Here is a 24,331-nt window from a genome sequence, read left to right on the forward strand (position 1 = left end):
AAATACAAGCTCAGATCATATGAGCGCTCATTAACTTTTTGTCTTTATAATACTTGCATTTGTATTTATTTAACTACTTATATCTAGCCTAACAACAAATAGTAAGTAGGGACAGAGTGGCCTCCTCCTCGCCGACATAGCTTCTTTTTAGGAGGCAGAAAACAAGAACTGATCTGATCATCATAACGACATGTAAATTACACAGTAAGTCAAACAGTCTTTTCTTTCTAGTAATGTTGTTTTTAATCCCCCAGTAAGAAAGCTTCTTCCAAAAACAGTGGTCTTAGAATAATACCAAAATAACATTTATTTTGTCCTATAACTTAGTTTTTATTATAGTCTCTCTGAGCACTGTCCCTTGAACCCTCGAACTGGCAGTCATTTTTTCTTCATATGGCAGGCCATTTATGAGCGTTTTGTAACCGTCCTTTAAACATTTTTACTATAAACCTAAACTATATGTTTAATGTGTTATTTTTTCAGGAAAATATGGAGATAATCATGGTATAAAAGCATTATGCATAAACTATACAAAAAATGGACTACACTAAATTTGGTACTTTGGTATTATCTGGAGGCCACTATTTTCAGAATTTTTTCTTACCGGAGACCAACAAAAATTATAAAAATAGAAAGAACAGACTTGATTTGACTTACTATGAAAATTGCATGTCATTATGATGATCATGTTTTCTGTTTACCGAAAGGAAGCAGCGTCTGTGAGAAGGCGGTCACTCTGTCCGTATCTACTATTTATTATTTTCATTTCAAAAAGATTTTATTTCACAGTATTTACAAACTTTACAATAGATTTATACAAAACAACAAACAAATATAAAACCATCAATCTTGAAATATTTACAAACTTAAAAATAATTAAATAATAATATAATCTTCAAAACAAACTAAAAGTAAACTTAACAATCTAGAAGAACTTTAAAAAAAAAAAAACTCGATAATTGAGAAATAAAATAGAGCATCCAATAGGCAAAAGCCCGATGAAGGATGCACATCAGATTAAAATAACATAATAAAACTAAACTCAAAGAAGGAATGAAACCGCTACATAAATAATATATTAATAAGAAAACCATACAACATTTTTAAAACAAGTCATGGACGTAAAAATAAAAGATTAATTGGAATTATAAAAGGTGATAAAAACGAAATAAAATGTACACATTATTCATTATTTCATTCAAAAATTTTCAGAAAGCACTCGCAATTAGCCAACAAAAATAAAAACATTTTTAAACGTTTTAAAAAACGATTTAATGGTGCTAATTGATCTAATTTAATGGAAATAAGATTAAACAATCTTGGAGCATTAAAAGCAAAAAAATTTTTTTTACAGTTAAATTAGGCTTTGGAACAGGAACAAGCAAACTTCTGAAATTATGTGTGAGGGCCGGGTTTGTGCTTCTTATGAAAAATAGTTTTAATACCCTATATATGTAAAGATTTCGCAAGGAGAGTATTTTTAGATTTAAAAATAGTGGCCAGGAATGATTGGTCTTATTTGATTTCGTAATAATGCGGATAAAGGATTTTTGAAATGTAATGAGAGGATACAGCGTGGATATATACGTACCTCCCCAGCATACAAGCCCATAACTTATTCTGGAGTGTATTAAAGCGTGGTAAACATTCAGTAGCAAGCTTGGAGGATACATCACGCAACATATAAAAGCTTCTCAAAAAATTTGAGTCAATGGTAAGCCCAAGGTATTTGTATCTGTCTACTTTTTCAATCTTTTTACAATTACAAATGTTACTCACAGAGCACGAGTAACATTTGTATACTAAAATGATGATAGTATACATCATATTCAAAGTTATTTGTTCCTCATAAGTTAAATATCATGAATTTAGTTTTGTCACTTAAGAGCATTGCATTTTTATTAAACCAAAAATTTAAAACTTTTAAATCATCATTCATTTGTCTACGAATAGCTTCCAAATTGTAGTTAGAATACGTCAGTGCAGTATCATCTGCAAAAGTAGTTAATTTACCATTTAGTTCTCCATTACATAGGTCGTTTATGTACACAAGGAAAAGAATTGGACCCAGAACTGAACCTTGAGGCACACCGCATTCAACTGTTTCAAAATCACTGTATACTTTCCTTACACACACTGCTTTCTATCTTTTAAATAACTTTCAAACCATTTGTGGGGTAGACCTCTCACAACCGCTAACCATAACTTTTCTAATAATATCTTATGATCAACTGTATCAAAAGCCTTCGTTATATCAATATATAAAGCTGCACATTTTTTGCCATCATTGATACCATCATAGATATTCTCAAAGAAAGCCAACCAAGCATCTTCTATACTCATTCTTTCTCTAAATCCAAATTGTTTTGTGCTTAGATAGCCACACATTTTAAAGAAATCAATTAATTTTTTTATTATTATTTTTTTAAAGACTTTAGCGAACACAGAAAGCAAAGAGATAGGTCTATAGCAATTACTTTTTTTCTCTACTTCCACGTTTAAACAGTGGAATTACAACTGATACTTTTAGGCAAGATGAAAATTCACCTTCCAACATGCTTCGATTGAATAAATCTGTCAGAACTGGAACTATGTTTATGAAATCTGTTTAAAATGTAACTGCAAATTTTATCGTTTCCAGATGATTTATTGCTTTTTAAAGATTTTATGGTTTTTAAAACTTCAAATTCAGTTGTCGTAGTAAAACATAAAGAATTTGGTACAATTTTATCTGGAAATAGTTGATTAAACACAATTTGATTTTGAGTATTAATAATCATGTTTTTAATGGTTTTTGGTGCATTTATGAAAAAGAGTTAAATTCTGATGCAATCTCCTTTTCATCGGTAATTATGTGTGTTATCCTTTTCTATTTTATTAATTTCATTTTGATCTTGATTTTCTACAATTAAATCATTAACTATTCTTCTCCATTGTTCTCGTGAGTTTCCAGCACAATCCTCAAATTTCTTCAAATAATAATTTTCTTTAGCATTTCTCATATTAACTTTCAGGCTATTTCTAAATAATCTGTAGTATTCCTCCAATTTATAATCATAAGGTCTAGAAATCATTAGCCTATGAATCTTTTTCCTTCTATCAACTCCTCTACATAAATAATCAGTTATCCAAGGTGTTTGTTTACATAAGCTCTTTTTAATTGCAGTTTTCTCTTTGCATTTATTTACAGAATTTTTCAAAATATGAATAAACAAATAAATGCATCTGAGACTGAATTCTCATTACAGATATGTGCCCATTGTATACTGTCCAATTCCAATTCCAATTTACTATAATCGATCTTTAAAACAATTGTATCATCGCAAATTTAATTTAATTTTTTGGTTTCAGTATTTATTCTTAAAACAACCATTGAATGATCTGTAATGCCAAGATGTAATATTATGGCATCGTATTTAACGTTATGCGTAATTTTATTAAATCTAACAAAACTGTGATCAATGCAGCTTTTACTTTCGCCTACTATTCTTGTCGGTTTGTATATAAGGGAACTTAGCCCATAGCTGGCCATTAAGCCTAGATACACGTCAACTGTGACATCATCCGCCAAAATATTACAGTTTATGTCACCTGTAAAAATCTATTTTTTTTTAACATAGCATGCTATTAGGTGCTCGATATCAATGAGGAATTGTGCTATCGGGACGCTATGCAACCTGCACACCACTAGGAGGACGAAGTTCACACTATCTGTGTGGCAAGTAAGTTGGAGACAGTCAGCCGACCGCACGTCTGTCAGTATGTCTACACTGCACTGATAACAGGACCGAGCACGTACACCACGACTCCACCCGATCGATTATCTTCGTTACACTGACTGAAAGTTTTGTAACCATCATTTTATACAAATTAATTTCGTTACTAGTAATACAAACTTCCGTAAGCACAATGAAATTAGGAAAAAAATTAAGATTATACAATTCACCCACTAAAAATTCAAAATTTTACCGCATACTTTGTATATTTTGATTAAAAAAATACTAAACCGTTATTTTCAAAGAAACTGCTGAGATTGTTATTAGTGGCCATCAGAAGTCACAGAAAATATAAATAACAAAACATATTCCGTTTGACGAATCTTCATTTCTGGTCGTTAAAAATTACGAAATTCCAAGATTACTACAATTTTCCGTGAAAATTCCTATAGACATCAGACAACAGTTCCAACCAATTTTAAGTTGCAAAAACACTCAGAGCTCTTATTAAATAAAATCAAAACTTTAGACAACAAAATATTTAAAAGTTAACTTGGATGAAATATTACAAAAATTAAATGAATATTTCATAATGATAGTTGTTTGACAATTTTATAACGGAAAACATTGACAGTAATGGAAAAATAAACTATAAAATAACCCTTTAGAAACTAGACACTGACTTCGAAGTATTATACCGAAACATTTGTATATTAATCATTATTTAAGACATATTTCTAGTAATTAATATAAGTAAAAATAACACAGTTGTGACATATACCAATATTTTATGCAATTAGAATAGATACATTTCTTAATGTGAATTAAGTGTATAAATAAGTAGTAAAAACGCATAAACGATTAATTAAAATTGTAAAATTAAATAAAGAATTGTAAAATGCAATGTAGTGTAGTTGTGTAAAATCTCCCACTGTTTAATATTACATCAAAACAGTTTGTGATTTTTAGAATTTATTAGGCTTATTTATAATATCCGTACAAGCTATAATTATTCATTAATAAAAGAACTAGAATTATAATAATATAAATTAAAAACTATTTTATTTAAATAATTAAATAAATAATACTGAATTTTTAGTCACTACTAAAACTTATTTATAGCGGTCAAAACGGAAATACAAATAAAAATATCTTATCCTGAATTTGAATGAATGGAAAATAAAATACAAACACCTCTAGATAAAATAAACAGATACACTTACAAATTGTTTAAGTCCGCCGTTGTCAAGACAACCTTTACCTTCACCCCTTGATCCTTTCTCAGAAGAATCTTTCCGCCCCTTATCCAAAGATAAGTGTATCCCTTTTCCTTTTTAACTTGTCGAGCCGCGTGAAGAAGTCTACGCCTGGCTGGAGAGAGGCACTCATGCACATACACAACTTCCGCCGGTGTCGATGTCAAACCGATGCCGTGGGTGTTGAGACTGCGCTTGACTCGTCGTTTTTGTAACAGTGCCTCTGCATCCAGCCTCCGTACCAACTTGACGACTATTCCAGGAGGCTTCCCCCATCCATCTCTGGCACGAAGCCGATGACAAGCGTCGACCATCGTGTCGTCAACCGGGTAGTCAAGCGCCCGTCCCACAGCCTTGACCAGACTAACAACAATCTCGCCTTTCTGAATCGGAATGCCATGGATCTGTAGTGTGTTTAGACGAGAATATTGTTCAATATCGTCCAGTCACGACTCAAGTCCACCACCTGTTTACGTAGAGTAGAATTCTCTTGTCTTAGATTCTCCACAGTCTCCATCCACGCAGCCAACTCCTCCCTCTGCTTGCTGACCATTGCTTTTGTCTCTGCAAGTTCTTCATGATAAGAATTCAATAACATTCCAAGATTCGCTTCCACTTTCTTAGTCGTCCCTAAGTTCCGTGACGAGATTAAAAATATTGTCAAAGGAAACATTACTTTTTGTCTTGAGAACTATACTATTACATTGTGTTTTGGAGCAAGGGTCACAACGCCACACATCGCCCTGTTCAGTTAAATAATTAATGTCCTTGGGGACTCAGATTAACACATTTATCATGGTAACCATTTTTGCAATCCACACAAGAAACTTTCGCTTTAACATTACAGAGTGATTTTAAGCAAACATTACTGTCAGACATTTTGCACGTAATGTATAAGTATAATAATTAAAAGAAAATAATAAAATAAAAGCTCTAATTCGACAATGAGAGGTAGAAATAACTTTTCAAAAATATAGGCTATACATACATACGTATTTATAAATAAAAAAAGTTTAAAGTCAACATATATGAACACTAACTCACATGATCGGAGCTTAAATTTAGGTACTATCTAGAGAGATGCTTTTCTTTTAGCCAGAAGTGTAGAGACGCTACCTCCCAAACCAGTTTGTTTAAATTCACCTGATACGTAAAACTATAATTATAGAGTTTTTCCTATTCGATAATTTAGGTATTTTTAATCGATAGTTTGGTTTCCTGATTTAATTGTGGTGGGGGCTGCTTACTATCCTGCACTTGAAAAGGGACTCATTTTTAACTTGGAACCAGGCAGTTTTAAAAAAATGAATAATTTATCATCTGTTTACATTATAGGCCTATTCTCATCTAAATTCTTAACTTAGTACAAAAATAATATTGAGCAAATCAACAATATTCAGAGTCCTATTATAATCCTGCTTACAAACAAAAATAAGACTAGGCTAGGCTATCTCCATGACAATGTTGTGCATAATATGGTAAAGTATAAAATTATTAGAGGAAGTTGCTTACCGTATGGTTAACGCCCCACATAAATACCGAGAGAATCGGTTCATTTGCTCTAAACAATTTAACCTTTTGATGTTTAACACGAAAATGCTTCTTTTTAAGTTTACTTAATCCACCTTGTACTTGAGCAACACTCATTTTATTATGGTTGATATATCCGATATATTTAATCAAGTAATAACACTACAGTCAAAAGCAAATCTCCATTATCACAATACAAAGAAAATCTTAAAAACTGTATTACACTCACAGCACAACGAGATACATTTAATATTTAATTTTTTGTTGTGATTGGGAACGTCAATAAAAATTACAACCTTCCCTAACCACAATCAATATGAATTGTACCACCTTGATTTCTTGTTGTCAAAAACAAGAAAAAAACTTCACTGCGACGCTGGTTAAACCTTTGACTATAAAGTAAGCCAATAACGTATAAAGTGTTTTGTTGGTGTATAATAATAATTATAGAATCATGTTTTAAATTATGATTTAATCAAATAATTGTTAAATACTTTTGCTTATTTGTTCATATGAGCTTCTAAGCTTCAGTCTAGAACAATTTGGAACATAACTTCAGGGTAGAGTCATGTAATTATTTGAAACTGTGTGAAATTATGATAGAAAACGGGATTTGAACCCATGGCTCTCTAAGATGATGAGAGAGGAACGAAAACCCCAACTAAAAATAAAGGCTTATTAAGAAATGACATACATAATCAATACAAAATCATACAAAATAAATATCATTTGCATGCTATTATTGCTTAATAACTACTACGCTTTTAACAAATATTACACATGCATTAGAAATTATTATTATTATATTTTTATTAATAGATTTTTTTTTATTTTAAATCATTAATAGTGTAATAAGAGTTTGCAACTGGTAATTTTCTTATCTGTCTTATAAATTATTTAATTTTTTCTTATATTTTAATAATTTGGAAAGTTTGTTACACAATAACAAAATAGAGTTGTATATAAAATGTTTAAAAAGATTAAAAATACAATTACATGAGTGGGAATTGTTAAAAGAAGAGATCAATTGGCCGAGTAAGATGACGAGTTCTAAAATGAACTAATTGAAGAAGTGCACAGATATCTATTTGGAGGTCTGTAACATAGATAGAAAGAGCTGGCCTTTAATTCTTCTTTGGTTTACCAAAGTTAAAAGGTCAAGCGCCTAGCAATCTGTGTATGTAATACTAACAAACATAAAAAGGACACGTTGTGAAAATAATAAAAGAGACCTTTAAAAATGTAAAAATTAAACAATACATGAAAAATTATTCTTTTTTCTTCTTATTTAATTGTTAGCTCTTTGCTAATAGGCTTCGGGACAACCAATGCCGCCTCAACGTACTGTTTGATTCTTGACGTAGGCGTCTTGTAAGGATCTAGAATAACTTCTCGTTAAGGGTTCATCAGGCATTCCTAATCCAAAATGAAGGACTTTGGATGAAACACTTTAACCAGGTTACATTCAGGGCCCGATTAAGGTTTTTGGCGCCCGTAGGCTATCTTGTACTTCGCGCCCCCCCCCCCCCAACGGTTTCCGGCCGGCTTCCCTCTGTCAATTTTCAATAATAAAAAGTGTTCTGCTGTATAGCGGCCATATTATATTTTTGTAATAAAATTTCAACATACTTAAATTTAAAGGACCATTACAGAGAGAGACCATTTAGAGTATTAAACTTTAGGAAAAGAACAACATTCAGCAACTAACTATAAACTTTAATTATTGTTCAAAGGTCTAATGATACATGTATGTATAAACTGCTATGTAATATGTTCAAATTCAACGGGTAAAAGAACTATGCTGTTTGCTGTCATTTCCTAAAAAACACACAAACAAACGAACAAAAACAGCAAAATTATAGAAAGTGCAAACTTGCAAAGGGAAAGGATGCTTACTGCTGAGCATTTATTTGTATCTTTAAAATGGAATATGGTCTATTGTTGTAGACTTGTAGGTAACATTCTTTTAAAGAGAATCAAGGGTTCTTATTTACCACTGGTTTTGTAGGACATACAAAAATGTGTCCTAGCTACAGCCAAACCTTACATGAGTTTTTAATTCTTATACATTTTTTGTAGATTACTATCATTAAATAGTCCACAAAATTCAAAGTTCAGCACTTTGTAATATTACTTTCAAAAAATCTGTAGGCTTATTTTTTCAAAATAAATTAAAATGCATACTGTAATTTTAAGGCTGTTAAAATTTATATGAATTTTATCTCTTACTTCAGTATAAATGCTGCCATAATAATGGAGATTTTATTGTTGTCCATTTTAATAAGAAAGCTTAGTAGCTACGTATAGCCTGTTTAATTAGCGTTTTAACTGTAAATCACTGAAAAGGATTTATAATAAATCAATGAACATGGTCAAATTGGTCATCAACTTTCTCTGGTTTATTCAAGTACATTATGTTACATAGAAATGACATTAGACTTTGGTATACAACTTGGTGACTTGAACATTTAATCACAATAACAAACAATGAGCTAGAACTATAAAATTATTAGGCCTACTGTTAACAAAAAGAACTTTTTATTTTCTCATGACGATATATTCCCTGATTAAACAAAGTCTTTCTTCCGTGCTTTTTGATGAGGCAAACGCATCCATCAAGTCATCAAACGGAACGAGCTGTACATAGTCACTTTCTATAAATAAGAGAGCGAGTGCCTGGGAGTTTTTTCTGCCGTAGAGTCGACCCTCAAATAATTCTTGACTCGAGTAAGAGCAGAAAAGGATCTTTCTCCGCTGCAATTAGACACCGCCATGCTCAAGAAGATCCGCAATGCCACTTCCACGTTTCGGAAAAAGAGATTCAAGTTTTAGGGTTTTTTACATGTTTCAATAGCCTGTAGGCTTTAGTAGTCCACGGTCGGTTTGACTTTCTTCTTTTCCTCCATTCTGTCTGACAGTACATTTTCCTCTTCATAGAATGTATTATCATCTTTTAAAAATTTTTGAAGATACAAACACTCATCTGGAAATGAATCATCTAGGTCTGTTGAATATTCATATCATTTAGCTTTGTTGCCTTTTCCTTCAAGATTGAACTCTCAATTTTATTCAAATTCCATAAAAGTTGAAGGAGTCTCGTAGTGTGACATAAATTGATTTTCTCCTTGTTAGTTGCCCTAGGAGTGTATCAATTGCTTTGTAGTAACAATTTATCAGGAATGATTTCCGCCCATCAAACTCAGTGTGCTCCTCTTTGCTTTCTCCAAAAGGGATTTTTTGGTTTCTTTTTCCTTGTATTGTCTTGTTTGTACTCTTGAGAATTGCACATAAGCTTTGCCTCACTTTCAAAGTTAGAAAATTGTTCCTCATTTCTTAATTATACTTAGAAAAGACTCTAGGAGCTCGTACGAAAGTGCTGTCTGATCTAAGTCTCCATCTTCAGATTGAAGTCGTACACTGATGTCATGAAACTTCATGAGTACTTTATTCCAAAAACAAAACATCATGGTCATTTCCAAAGACTGGAGCTTCTCTATCAGTTGTTTGGCTTCAAGTCGTACGTCTTTTTTTATTTTCTTCGTTTGAAGTGATGTCTTGTAACGCTGCGATTATTTGTTTATATGACTTGTGCATGGCTTTACTGGCATCTGCTCTTGCACTCCAGCGAGTTTTCGAAAGGGTCTTGACTGTCAAAACATTCTTTGTCATATTGCGACAAGAGAATTTCCCATCTGTGTGTAGATGAACGGAAAAAAAGTTGTACATTTGCTGTGCCAGGGCAAAATATTCTACAGAACTACTACTACTTTCTGCAGCGGTCGAATCTACTAGCTGTAACGAATGAGCTGCGCAAGGAACGTAGTGAGCAAGAGGATTTTGCTCTTTGATTCGATTTTGAAGCCCCTTGTAACACCCAGACATGTTACTTGCATTGTCGTAACTCTGACCCTCTACAGTCACTGATATTTAAGTTCAAACTTTCAAGAGTATTTATCACAGCCTTCTCCATATCTTCCCTTTATGGCCACAATTTGGGATGAACGTTATGAACCGCTCCATCAGGTGACCCGTCAGGTGCTACAAAACGAATGACAAAAGTCAATTGATCCACATTGGAAACATCTGGAGTAGAGTCGACAATAATCGAAAAATACTTAGAATTCTTGATATCTGACGCGATTTTGGATTTAACATTGTCAGCTAACAGAGTAATAAACTCGTTAACGATCGTGGAAGATAAGTATGAGGGCACTCCTTTACCTTTATTTCCGAAACGAGCAACATGGTCAGCCATGAAAGGATCAAACTTGCACAAAAGCTCGATACAGCCAAGGAAATTACCATTACTGGTTGACCCCAAAATTTCATTTTCACCATAAAACGGAAGCCCTCGAGAAGTTAAATACTTAACTACTTCAACAACTCTTGACAATACATCTCTCCATACTTCACTTCTACTTGATGCTGCTACTTTAATTTTTCCAATCATTAAAAGCCGCATGTAGCTAAGGCAGTCGTCCCCCATAGAGCTTACAAGGAGCACAGTATACATAGCCAGTTGATTTGGAATAAACTAAATGAGTTCTTTTTACAATCTCTCCATTTACAAGTTTTTTGAAAAAACAAGCTTTGTTCAAATAACGGTTTTGGTCAGAATACTGCCGCTTTGATTGGGAAAAATCCCCACTGTCATTTTGATTGATGCTGTGCACTGCAAAGTAGTATTCACGCAATGCCTCATTTACCAGCCATAAAGCGGGAATCATCAAGATTTTTTGAATCGGTTACCTCTTTATTTGCTGGTACACAATCTTGCAACTGATGTCCCAAATCTGCTATTTGCTCGGTTGATGGTGGTGAAGGGACGTGTACAGGTGCAATTTCCGTTGTGGTGTCTGAGACATCGGTAGCAGTGGCACTGGCAGGCTGCTGAATCACTTCCACTTCCACTACAACACCGCTGTCCTCACTCACAACGTTTCCGTTCAGTTCCCGTGACGACCGGCAATGTCTCAGCAGAACAACTGGGAGTTTCGGGTTTATTGAAAAAATCGTCTAGTCTATGAATTTTATTTAGAAGAGCACTTTCCCGTTCGTTACGCTCCCGGGCCCGTTTACGGTATTCGGAACCACTTGGTTTTTTACTCATAATGTAGCCTACATAGGTAAAACAAGGAAACCACTGCTTCTTCTAATATTTCAGTATCAAACACTCTACTCGACTTACGAATAAATGTCAGTGTTTATAATAACGAGCAATGACACCAATTAATCACAACGAAAGTCCAAATAATTCATAGGCCATAGGCCTAAAACAAACAGTGCAGACGAGGAGACGAACTGACTGCAGCTGCAGCTACACTCTGTCTCTATCTGTCAGAGAGCGTCAGTGTTGCAAACGGCGAAGGGCGGCGGCCGGCGGCGCCCCTCGCGCGAAGCAAAATTTCCCTTTTAGTTTCCCTACCGTTACGATAATTACTATGCGTTGTCACTAATCGCTATTAATTAATTTCTTTTTTACTTAATAGTTATTTTTAAGTAAATGGAGTAAATCTAAGGTCTAGGTGGATGTGTAAATAATGTACAAATATGTATAGTGAAGTTTTAGACCATACCATTTTATTTACTACATATAAAAAGCACTTCATCTTGAACTCCGAAGCGCCCCCCTAAACATCGTCACCGGTCTCGCGCCCTAGGCTGCAGCCTACTTAGCCTACTGGTTAATCGGGCCCTGGTTACATTTATTTTACCAGCCTGCAGAGCGTTATTTTGTTTTAAATAAATTTCTTAATTGAACTAAAAACTTCTTGTAATTCTTTAAAAATCTCTAAATCGTTTGACTGGAGATTACAGCTCAGTTTTGAAGATTCATGCCATACTTATTCTTAATTAATTTTAAACCTTAGATAAAAATGGTTATATGCAGTGAACGTAATAAGATGTGTTCCAAAATCTCACTATGACCTAAAGTACATCTGACCAATAGTACATAGGGTTTTATTTATATTGGCGTGACCGAATCTTTACCTTAGAATGTTGATTATTTCACATCTTATCATTGCAACATTATTGAATCATGTATATTTTGGCATCGTTTCAACACCCTTTTTTATACCATCGGACTTTATTTACTCCTATAAAGCTGTTTTTGACACGAATGAAATAGGTGTGGTTTCAAGTTCAATTGTATTTCCTCTATTTCTTTATTCACCAGAGAACGTAAATATTCCTTTTCCTGTTCCGCACGCAGACTACGGAACAGGACTTACTTACGGAACAGGACATGTCAGGACTTACTTTTTGTTGGGTCGGAAAACCCGTATGAGTTTTTGAATTGGGTACTGTATTCTACTACCACTGATACGATTAGGATGTAATACCTTGGGCTTATAGCTATTATTTGTATAGCCTATCCTATGATTTTTGTGTTTTTGTTGGCCTACAACCTGTGATGGAGTATATGTAACGTTATAGTTACTCTTACTGTTTTGGCTGTTAAGCTATAAATAACCTTTTTCAGTTAACGGCGAGAAAATTTTGGCAGTTCTAATAGGCTATTTGATTTAAACTTAATTAATGGAAGCTCAGGAAAGTTAGTTTCGCACGTGCAGTTGTTTCGGTGGTACCAGCATAAGAGTTAAGTCTTACAAAATTACCTCTGATTTTTATAGGTTATTGGGAAAAACTTGCTAGACGTATGATAAATCATTTTTCATTGAACTCATCCTATCCTTAATGTTTTTTTGACGGGTATATTCTGGAAATATTTTAGAGGTGCTTGGTGTGGACCTAAGCAATGAATACATTAAAAGGCGGTCTGACATTCATTTAAGAATGAAAACTCTCTCCACATATTTTACATAGCCTATTACTACTACAGGGTGTACTTGCTATATACCATAGGTAAAATACCTAAAACACTGATTAATAGGTATAATGTAGGTATCTACCTTCATTCGAATATAATTAAGTTTTACATTCTCGGGTGGTCTGTTCGAGTCAAAAGTAATTTTTACAAAAGATTTAGGTTCGACATTAATTTGTCTTTTGGAACTTGAATAATATTCACCTCAATTTCTGTATCTGCAAGAATTTCATACTTTGATATTTATCGCCTCTACATCTATGACTCCTACAGAATATATTCTAAATGAAGGTACAAAAACATTGATAATGTGACAAGTATTGAGTCAAACAAATTATTAGCCACCTCATGGGTTTTACATGTTACTAAAAGATTTTTTCTTGAACGCTCTATGTGTTCAATGTCTTCATAATGGTTTTCGATTATTTTGCCAATTTTAAAAGTGTTTAATTTACGTTTTCTTTATCTTGAGTAATAATTTCTAAAGTTCCTCGATTATCAAAATTTGTAATATCTCTTGATAAATTCTTTTCTCTTGATAAACGTAATATTACTTTTGATATTCTGGTTCTCAAAAGGGATGCTAGCATCTGCATCTCTTTTTCGTTAATTTCATTGTTTTCTAAATTAGAACTATCTACGTAATCATGATCGGGTACAATTACAGTGTAAACAACTCTCTTCACCTCCGTATTCTCCGTCTCGGCGGAGCTCAGGGCCCGACCCTCCAACAAATAGGGTCAGGCTCAGTATACATAAAAAATTAAATCAGAACTACGCTAATATTTTTCCTGAAATAAAAATTGGAGGGGAAACTACAGAAAAGAACTCTAGTCACTTCACCAAAGTTCGACCGGAGAAATTATTGACCACTATAACCTAACCTCTCATTAAACGTCCAACTGAAAATAAGGCAACATATAACTGAGAAATCCAAATAAACTCACAGTTTAGCTCTCAGTACCAGTTTGACTGTGAAATTTGACTAAAAATTAAAGTAGTGAATCACAATAATTAACACCAAAAACGAAATCAAGACATCAAGATTAGTTCAATTGACATATGAAGTAAACATGCAAACAAACTTCACGAGTGGGAATTGTGTGATTGACTTAATATCCAAACAAAACTTTTAAATTTTTTAAACAATATGCTTTCAATTAAATTCATATTGAATCATATGGCATTCTTCTCCTTTGAACAGTAGAAAATCAGGATTCGAAGCAATGGAGTTTCTCCCAAGTGTTTCTCAACAGGCTTAACCCTCCAACTGTTGTTCATCAAAATTTTGATAAACATAACCCATTGATGATTGTTGTTCGTCAAAAATTTTGATAAACAAACATTCCCTTGCATAATCACTCATTACAGTATATTCCGGCAACGTATTCGATTCGATTCATGTACCATTGGATTCGGGATAAAAAAGCCTAAGGAATACTATAGTTTTAAATATGCAATATAACATGTATTGAAGTAAAACTGTATTAGTAAAACTTTTATTAGCAAACTCTTACATATACACCCTATTTTCACAATTTATGCGCATCGCTGCTTTTTGTTATATAGTGTTATTATAGTTTCATAAATTTGTATAATGCTTATGTGTTTCTGAAACTAGAATAAATTTGACACAAAATGGTAATCTCACTTTTGTAGTTTTCTTACTATAACTTGGTTTGCTAGGTATGGTCCCCCCCAAATTAAAAAAAAGAAAATGTAAATTTTGAATTTCATGTAAAAAAAATTTTAGTAAACATTTTTTTAAGGCCAAATTTAAATACTAATATTATTATATGTTTAATTCTGAACACAAAAATATATACTTCTATATATATATTACTTTTAATTTATATTTTTTTAAAAAACCCTTGCACGAGGCTCGAAAAACATGCCGCCACTACAGGAAAAAATGACCGCCAGTTGGAGGGTTAATTAATATTACTTTCTATATTATAATTTGGTTGAACCATTCGTTTAGAATCTGAGTCTGTCTCTCTACCCTCTTCAAATTGACGAATTAACTCCATTGTTATTTATACATTTTTTGATCGGGAAGTAGAACATGAACAGACAACATTGCCATGTATAAGCGTAACTTGCTCAACAAGGTGCACATACTTTGATGTCTGGTGTTACCTTTTCATATAAACATGACTAGGAGTGAGCCATAATGAAGCAGATTGTCAGCTTCCAGAGTTGTGTGCAGTAGTTTTACTTGAAGCTATCCCCAGTGAATTTAAGATTATTTTATTTCAAGGGACATGAAAGCTGCTCCCCTGTCTGAATTTATATAGGCTGGTGTCCCAAAAACACTGAAGAGCTGTTTTAAATTAGCTTTGACTGTTGTCGACGATACATCTGAACAAGGGAATGCAAAGGTAAATTGAGAAAACTCATCAACAACAACCATAATGTTACGATTTTTGTTTATGGAAGACACATTGCCTTTGAAATCTAAGTCCAGTCTTTCAAAAGGAGAAGTTGCCTTAATCAGTAAGTCTTGTTGACGGTGGAATCTTTGTTTGGCAGAAGCACAAACATTACACGAAGCTTTTATATGTCTTATCTCTAAAGAGAAAGGTAAGTTTTTGCAGCATATCCATTGATAAAGTCGAGTAACACCAGGGTGAGGAAGTGACAAGTGAAGTTCTTTCAAAGTCATAAGTTGATTATGAATTGCAGAACATACACTAGAAAGAGCATAATCTGCTGCGTTGCCGGATACTAGTCTATAAACAATACCGTACTGAAGAAATGACAGTTCGATCTCAATCGCATGATTTTCTCATCCTTCACTTTGTCATGGCATTTTATGATCCACAGATCTCTGGCCTATTATCAGTTTGTAATAATTACCAATAAGCTAATGCATCCTTCAAACAAAATTTCAACAATTGTCTGAACCCCTATCTCCCATTTTATTAACAATGAACAAGGATTTGTTTGAAATGACAATATTTTTAGACGCATATGCACTTATTGGGGAGTCATTTCAGGTCGTCTTAGATCAATGGGTCTAGCTCATTTCACATATAAAAAGTTGCAATTATAGAGTTCCAGAATTCGTATTTCTGATGGCAATAGAATGCGTTATGTAGTATGTATTTGTTACTCAAGAGATAACTCAACTACTGCTATAAATTAAAGCATGGATGAAGCAAGCTCTTGGATTGCTCTCTGTGGAGTGAGATACTCAGATAGCTAAGGTAATAAATATCTGAACGGTAACAGTTAAAATTACGTGGTGCAGCTCTAGCGTCAAACTTTAGAACTAACTGAAATAATCCCTCGGACCTCGGCATGCCTCGTCCATATGTTTATTTCCTGTATTAGTGTAACTAGTACAATATAAGGTGGTATGCTACAAGCATAAACATGTTTTTTTTTGGAATTTGGGTAACCGTTGATGCTATTTACAGTACATTTGAAAGAGAATATAACTGAGAATTTATCGTTATGCAACTCTAATTGGGTTAAGTCTGATTTTTTTATTAGATGGATTTATTTTTAAACTAGGTTTAGCTTAGAATTTCTACCACCTGATACCATTTTCATAAATTAATAATGTAAGCCAATCTATGGTCAAACTTTTAATGTGCAGAGTAACAAGCTTGCTAATCATAAATTTGCCATTTACACCGACATTACATTCGGAAATTTGCACGTGTATCAGTTACAAAAAAAAAACCCAAGTTTAAAAAAACCTGTGCAGCTACTGTAACTGCAATCATGGAAGTTACAAAAATATAGTTTTCTTTTTTCTGCGTTTGGCCTTATAAAGAAAATTATTTACAAACAAGAACTTCTATTTTGTATGGTGATAATAACAAAACATACCGATTTTGGTGGTTTTCAACCAAACTCCATTTTTGAACCTTCATAATACACCCATATGAAGATAGAACCCCACACCAGAGAATTCTTCCTGAATCCCCGCACCCGTCTCCCTTTTCAGTCTTGGATCCATCTGTACACCATTCCAAATCGAAGTGGGAAAAGGATTTCCTTCCAGTGAGCCAATCATCTCTAGAGGGAATTTTTACCTCAACTGGTGTGACTATGAGCTCCTGTATCACATCAGAGTGTCTCATATTGGAGATGATATGCAGTCTTGCTAGCCACTGCCTTTATGTGGAAATGTATTGACTGAAGCTCCAACAGATAGTCCAGGGTAGCTCTAGGATTACTGCTAACAACATTCGTGATGAATAGCTTTGCAGGCTGGCAAGTTCTCTATAGGCCAGGCTGATCTTCGTTTTGGGGCACCACACTAGAGCCCCATCGTCATCATCAGTCTAACCAAAGTGGATTACGTCACAGCATCAGCTCAGACCTCAGCCTCCAGGTGGATCCCACTGAATGTATCTTTCGCATACACCTTGTAAAAAAATCTTACCGTTAGCTTCATCTTCTTCAGCTTCATCTTCTTCATCGTCAAAAATGTCTGCCATGTCACCGTCTTGTAATTAATCAAATTTTTCACTTTCCTTCTAATTTCATTACATTGAGCCAAATTATAAGATAATTCTACATTCTGTGTCAAATGCATAATATCGTCAATGTATCAATTTATATAGTTTTATCTAATTTTCCTGCCTCCACATTTATGGATAGATAATTTATTAATTAGATGGTTGGACTATTAGTTCTAACCTAATTAATTCCAATCAGGATAGTGATTTTTTTCTTTTGTTATCTGAAAAAATGATAATTTTCATTATTCTTGTACGTTATCGAAAAAGAATGCAACATTTTAAAGCATGTAGTCCAGTTTACGTAAAGCGCTCTTGATGTCAAGAGTTGAAATTCATTCAATCCACTTTAATTTTCACATCTAACAATATTTTAAATAGTTCAATTATTTGAAACGTATTAGTAAAACATTATTTAAATATATCTTCATTTATAATGTAATTAAATAAGCGTGTTCAGCTTAACACAAACAAGACTCAGTGAGATTAGCCTTGTTGTAATGTGTTTGGTTATGATAAAGCCACGTACAACAAGTCGAAGGAAGAGAGGAACTAATTGAGGGTAAAGCGACTGCCATTAGTGGGGGAAGGGCGAGTACACTCCTGTTCGTGCATCCACAAGCAGCGCAGCAGAAAGCACACTGAAAATCAGAAGGCTGTGCCTTTTTAAGACTATATTAAGATATCATTTTAGGAATCAACACAGATTCAATACGATATTTTTATGTTTTTAACAATTTAAAAGCTCTAAATTTTAGATATCATTTTGCCAGAGGGAGTAACATATTATTAATTGCAAAACATATCAAATTAATATTTTTTTGTAAAATTTTAAACATTCCTCCAATCATATTTCACATACTTACTGGAAAAATTTGAAATCCTTATCCTCAGACGTTTTTTAATGGGCCAGATTTATAAAAAAGTCCCAAAATGACTACTTAAAATGTCTATAATTTCTCATGAAGTAACCCAAACATTTGTTGGTTCTTTTTCTGTCTTCAGGAAGGGTATCTTGAAGGATTGTTGCTACTATATTTAAAAAAATGTACTCAACCCAAAATCGATTGCATCACATTAAGTTATATGATCAATCCAATCCAATGTATGATTTCATCATTGATTGTATTACTTGTGCAGATATACCAAAGTCCGCACCAACTGTATTATATTTACTCATGCCCCTCCCTGTATATTCTACGAAATCCAAAACAATGCCACTGCTACAGCCACACAATACAAAGGTTTGTATTGTTATTCCAAAACCTTTTTTAATCTCCAACTTAATCTGCTTTTTCATTCAACCAGGCTTTCATCAATTACTAGGTTTTATTTGGGTTTGAAGGTCATGTACCTGCACCTCAGGTTTCAATTAGTATACACATTATATACAATTTGTCTTGACCAGTTGAAAGTGAGTTGCACCACAGTGTGTCATATATAAAAACAACAAAAACCTTTCTTGCTAAAAGTAGTCGATTCAATTTTGGATTCTAGTAGAGGATCAGTACTCCAACATTTTTATAGTTCCTTTTGTTATGTCACATGAGCATAACAACAGCTATGAAACAAATTATATTGCTGTACTCACTGCATTATTAGGTCATTTCTCATTTTCCGAAAGGTCCGGATCTACAGTTTGTATCACTAAAATGTCCGTAGAATTCAGGAGTTCGTAGCTTGTTTGCAATGAAATCAATTTTGTTGTCCCTACAGCCAAAACTGTTGCTTCATCTTCTTCATTGTCAAAAATGTCTGCCATGTCACAATCGTTTTAAAATTAATGAATTCTTTCACTTCCGTTCTAATTTCATCACTTTGTAACAAGCAGTTCTGATCACGTTCCATTTTCACAAGAATTCATAACAAAATTGCAATAATTTATAGCGATACACTTAAGTCTGTGCACTAAAAGGAACAACCAATTACTAACTGATAGTCACATAAAAGGGGTGGTGTTACAATGATGTTGAAAGAAAAGGAGGGAATTCCCACAATGATGTGGGCGGGCGTTTACGTTTAGCACAAAAGTGGATTCCTGCGTGATCTGTGGGATAAATCAAACTACTACTCTGTTGTGTTGTTGTTGACTGCTAGATAGTGTGCACAACAGTTTACAACTATGGCATAACAGTGTATTTATAACTATAGCATACTATTTTGATAAAATAACACTATAGAATATTATTTTGTTAATATTACCTATTATATGACATGAAGGAAACAAGATTTTTCCAGACATTTGCCATCGTTCAGTAATACAAAAAAATCACTGATCATGATTTTTTTTTTATCACTGAACGATGGCAAATGTCCGGTAAAATCCTGTTTCCTTCACAACCCATCCATCGTCAGAAACAAACTTCAAACAAAGAATATGTCATGACTTTACCAACACATGCATGATCACGTCAAATGACTTGATTACTACTTAAATGAATTCATACTTGCTATTTTGTTATAATTCTTAGTTATTAATTATATAGGAATCGCTATCTAATTTAAAATTGGACCAAATTTTGATATCGGTATCAGGAGTGGAAATAAATTTGTTCTGGTACATTAAAATTGTTTTGGTATATGTTCATCCCTAATAAAAATGGTAATAATTTTTTTTAAAGAATCAGGATATATTTTTTAAAATTTAGAAACAAATAACATGGGAATTGGAATCAAGATCACAATTTTGATATCGGAATCAAATTTTTATGGAGTTACCCCATCACTATTATTAATTCACATATAACTTTTAACCAGTAGATCAAAGTATAGCTTAACCATAATACCCTTATAATACAAACAAACTATATCAAGATTTGAAGTGTCATATCTTAAACTATTAAGAATCTGATATAATATGTAAGTGGGAAAAGGTAAAAATAGTAGCAATATAAATTTTACAAAAAAATTTAAAATTTTCAAACAATATTTATTGCACTAATCTAAAAAATAATCAAAAGATTACAAAATCTATTAATCCGAGATACACAGTAATAATTATTTTTATACATCGTATCAAGAACAAGAACACAAAGTCTGTTGCAGGTTCTTAAGGCAGATCATGCACACATCGACGTGTGCTTTCAAACGTAGCAACTGAACACTGACTGAAGCCAACGAAAGACTAACTATCACATGACTCAACACCTTATCACTTAGAATGTCATGTACAAGAGATCATTTTGTTAAGCTCCAAAAGTGTTAGCCCTTTTCATCACAATTTCAAGAGGACTGGTTTTTCAGTTTTTCTCTTTTCCACGATTGAATTCGTTCTTTCAATTCAGGAGCTGAAACAATGACAAAAATAATTACAAACACGATTAGAAAGACAATGTATCATATTCATTGTAGATAACTTAGTTCGTGTTTAAATATATATTTTATGTCAAAATCAAACTACCAGATTTTACAATAAACAGTCAAGTGCATGGACATAGCACCAGAAAAAGCTCTCAAACTTTTGGAACTTTCACTAGGCTAGCTAAAGTAGCCAACTCTTATAAGGCTATGAGTGTAAAACTTTTCAATAGGTTGCCTGTGAGTGCTCAGAATACTAATTTTAAAAATTCAAGTGGGTATTTATCCATGGTTGCTTACTAACCCTTTTTATAAATTGTCTTTGAAGCAGACAAAATAAATATAATTTTATTCTAGGTTAAGATAATATATCTTAATTGAATTAGGTACATATTCCTTATTTTTAGTTGGTTCTGTAGTACTAATTTATGCTTAACTTAATATAGAGACAACTTGAGATAAGTGCATGATATGTTTTACTTTGCACGGTTTGCTCTGTTTACTTATCTTCTCTAATAGTACATGCATGTTTTATTGATGACGAGATTTAATACATTGTAATATGTCATATTAATCAATACATTCTATTCTATTCTATACGAATAATTTTTCACTTCAGATATAAAAATGAATTATAAGTTCATTTTAGGGATCAGAAATTTACGTATGTTCAGCTGTATTTCGGGAATATATGTAGCAGATTCGCTGCGATATTCAAATGTAAATATAGAAAATACTAACAACCTGTAATTTGTGTGATCAGCTGATAATTAATGATGCGGTAAGTCACTGTAGATTTAATTGCCGAAATTTACAATCCATTTTTGAGTCCGAAACTTTGTTGAAGATTTGGCTTCAACACATCACTAGTTACTACTATTATGCCATAAAATTGATATTTTAGCTGAAACAACAGAAGATTTCTGTGAATAAGTCATATTCTACGACTTTTCTGGAACTTCTATCATCAGCATTACTGGGATTGTTATAAAAATTATATTACACATTATGTATTGCAGATCATTCTTTTGTTAAATTATTCTCTTTATTTTATTTAACGTACTCACATAGTCAAACTTACATTAAATTTATTGAATCATTTGATCAGAAATAATCACATTGACATTAGCTCCATCATTGTTTTAGAGATCCCAGCGGCTTATCATGAACTAATTAACAGAGTAGAACGATTTGGAAATGAAGAGGCACTTAAAAGGAGCTTTGAACTGATTTTGGTTGTTGAAATGTGTAATACCTCCAGGGAGTTTTTTTGACTAACATAACAAACTTGAAGATATAATAGTGACAGAGTGAGCTGTCTCTGCCTTTAATTTCACATTGGTAAATGTCCTTGCCAAGAATCAAAGCACATCTTGATCTGCAGTACATGATCACCCTCTTAAGAGATAGGGTACAAATACGACAGCAATGCGACACAAAATGATCACATACAGTATCATATGGAATAAAATACACAGATCACGTCGCGCCACTTCACTGTCTGTGTATTTGTTGCCTTATAGAGGCTGAGTAAAGTCACCAGTTGCAACTCCCTAAAAATTTCAGCACAACTATTTTGTCCAACTTTTTAATTTTTTTGACAGCCGTTTTTAAAAGTCTGAAAACTTGTTCAATTTTGTTTCTAGCATAACCTCCTTTAAGTGTCACTCCATAAGCTAATTGTGGATGAACTAGGCCAAAGTAAACCGTTTTTGTAAGTTTGGGAGTACAGAAATTTGCTACATAGCGCAATGATTACTTTGGATAACTTGCCAATAACACAGACCTTGCCAACATAGGTCAGCTCTCTCTCTCTCTCAAGGAACAAAATACAAAAAAGAGAGTACAGATATTATCTAAAATATACTTAATTATCAATGTATGAAACAAATAACAGTCACAGCAAATTATTACCTGGCTGCAACATGTCCTCTGAAAGAGGTTGTCTGCTAAAAGGGTCAGTGGAAGAGTTGAGCAGATGTCTTATGATTGTGTCTCGGTCCATAATCTTACCACTAGGCAAGAGTACTGGGTCTTCCATCAAGGTATCCATGAGGGGATCTATTAAAGAAAACATATTATACAACAAGAACAGTAACAAATAAAGCATGCAAAATTTTGGCCTTAATTAACTGAATTTAATTATTTTGTATGCCTAGACTCTTCGTAAATGAAATGGTTTGTCACAAAATTCATTGTACTAACTTTGCAATAACATTCGTTAAACAATAATTAAACATGTTAAGATTCTCAATAGATCAAAACAAAACACATGAAATGTATAGTTCTAAATAATAATCTGTTTTTATATGCAACTGAAAATCACAGCATGGTCAGTGGTCACCCACAAGAATGAGGCCCTTCCAGAAAGTAAGCCTTGTTTCCATTAGAACGCTCTGAGACTTGGTTTGTTATTCGATTTTTTTAATGGAAAAAATGTTGAAGCAGCTGAAACCAATGATCGGTCTACAGAGATGTAAGGTGTAAGTGCTATGAGTGTTGGGAGCGATGTGAAATAAGTTATGCAGTTCAAATAAAAAATGAACACCAGTCCATGATGAAACAAGAAATGGAAGGAAAGCCTTCTCCTGTAAAAGATTAATTGGTCAGGAGAATTAATGAGAAAACTGAAGAGGACATACCAGTCACAATAACAGAAATCTTCTGAATGTTGTGGCTGGTAAACCAAGGTCTTGTTTTATTTTGTGATATTGTTTTTTAAATTTTTAATTGAAAAAGCTAACCAGATAGAGGATTATATTTTACAAGAGTATGCAACATGGTGTTTGTTTAAGCGGGCATATTATTTGGCTTCTGACAATAGACATAGACATACATTCTTTATTGCCATTAAACATGATATGCAATAGGCATAGTCAAATTACAACATGATTTATAACCAAATTACAATCGAATCTTCAATTGCAGGTTACAAGTTAGAAAATTAATTAAGAGTAAGTTTTGCATTGCAAAAGTATAAAAATATGAGTTTAAGGCACATACAAAGCGTCAACAGTTAAAAGATCCTTAAAACTAAATTAAAATGGTAACTTAGCTTAAAATTTAAAAGTTGTCTCGTTAAAAGTGAAATTTAAAAACTCTTTTACATCATAAAATGGGTTATCTGATTAACTGAGTTATACATAACATGTCTTAAATCTAGCACTGCTGATGTGATGAACAATTGGTGGGAGCCTGTTAAAAAGCTTTATGCTCATAACATTGTAG

At 33.1% G+C, this 24,331-nt stretch overlaps 2 protein-coding genes across 4 annotated transcripts in view; both read right to left on the reverse strand.

The window, feature by feature from the left end:
* The window catches only part of LOC124362678 (phosphatidylinositol 5-phosphate 4-kinase type-2 alpha), a 47,319-nt gene extending 40,490 nt beyond the window's left edge, over nt 1–6,829 (reverse strand). For both annotated transcript variants that reach the window (XM_046817379.1, XM_046817378.1), the window contains exon 1: nt 6,485–6,829. In XM_046817379.1, the coding sequence (XP_046673335.1) occupies nt 6,485–6,619 (135 nt within the window). In that variant the 5' untranslated portion in view covers nt 6,620–6,829. The remainder of the gene's footprint in view (nt 1–6,484) is intronic.
* A 13,885-nt stretch (nt 6,830–20,714) lies between these two features.
* The window catches only part of LOC124362679 (ubiquitin conjugation factor E4 B), a 41,373-nt gene continuing 37,756 nt past the window's right edge, over nt 20,715–24,331 (reverse strand). For both annotated transcript variants that reach the window (XM_046817381.1, XM_046817380.1), the window contains exons 17-18: nt 23,018–23,164; nt 20,715–21,093 (exon numbers count right to left, since the gene is read on the reverse strand). In XM_046817381.1, coding sequence (XP_046673337.1) covers nt 21,029–21,093; nt 23,018–23,164 — 212 coding nt within the window. In that variant the 3' untranslated portion in view covers nt 20,715–21,028. The remainder of the gene's footprint in view (nt 21,094–23,017; nt 23,165–24,331) is intronic.

Source organism: Homalodisca vitripennis, chromosome 5 (assembly GCF_021130785.1).
Source record: "Homalodisca vitripennis isolate AUS2020 chromosome 5, UT_GWSS_2.1, whole genome shotgun sequence".
Lineage (NCBI taxonomy): Eukaryota > Metazoa > Arthropoda > Insecta > Hemiptera > Cicadellidae > Homalodisca > Homalodisca vitripennis.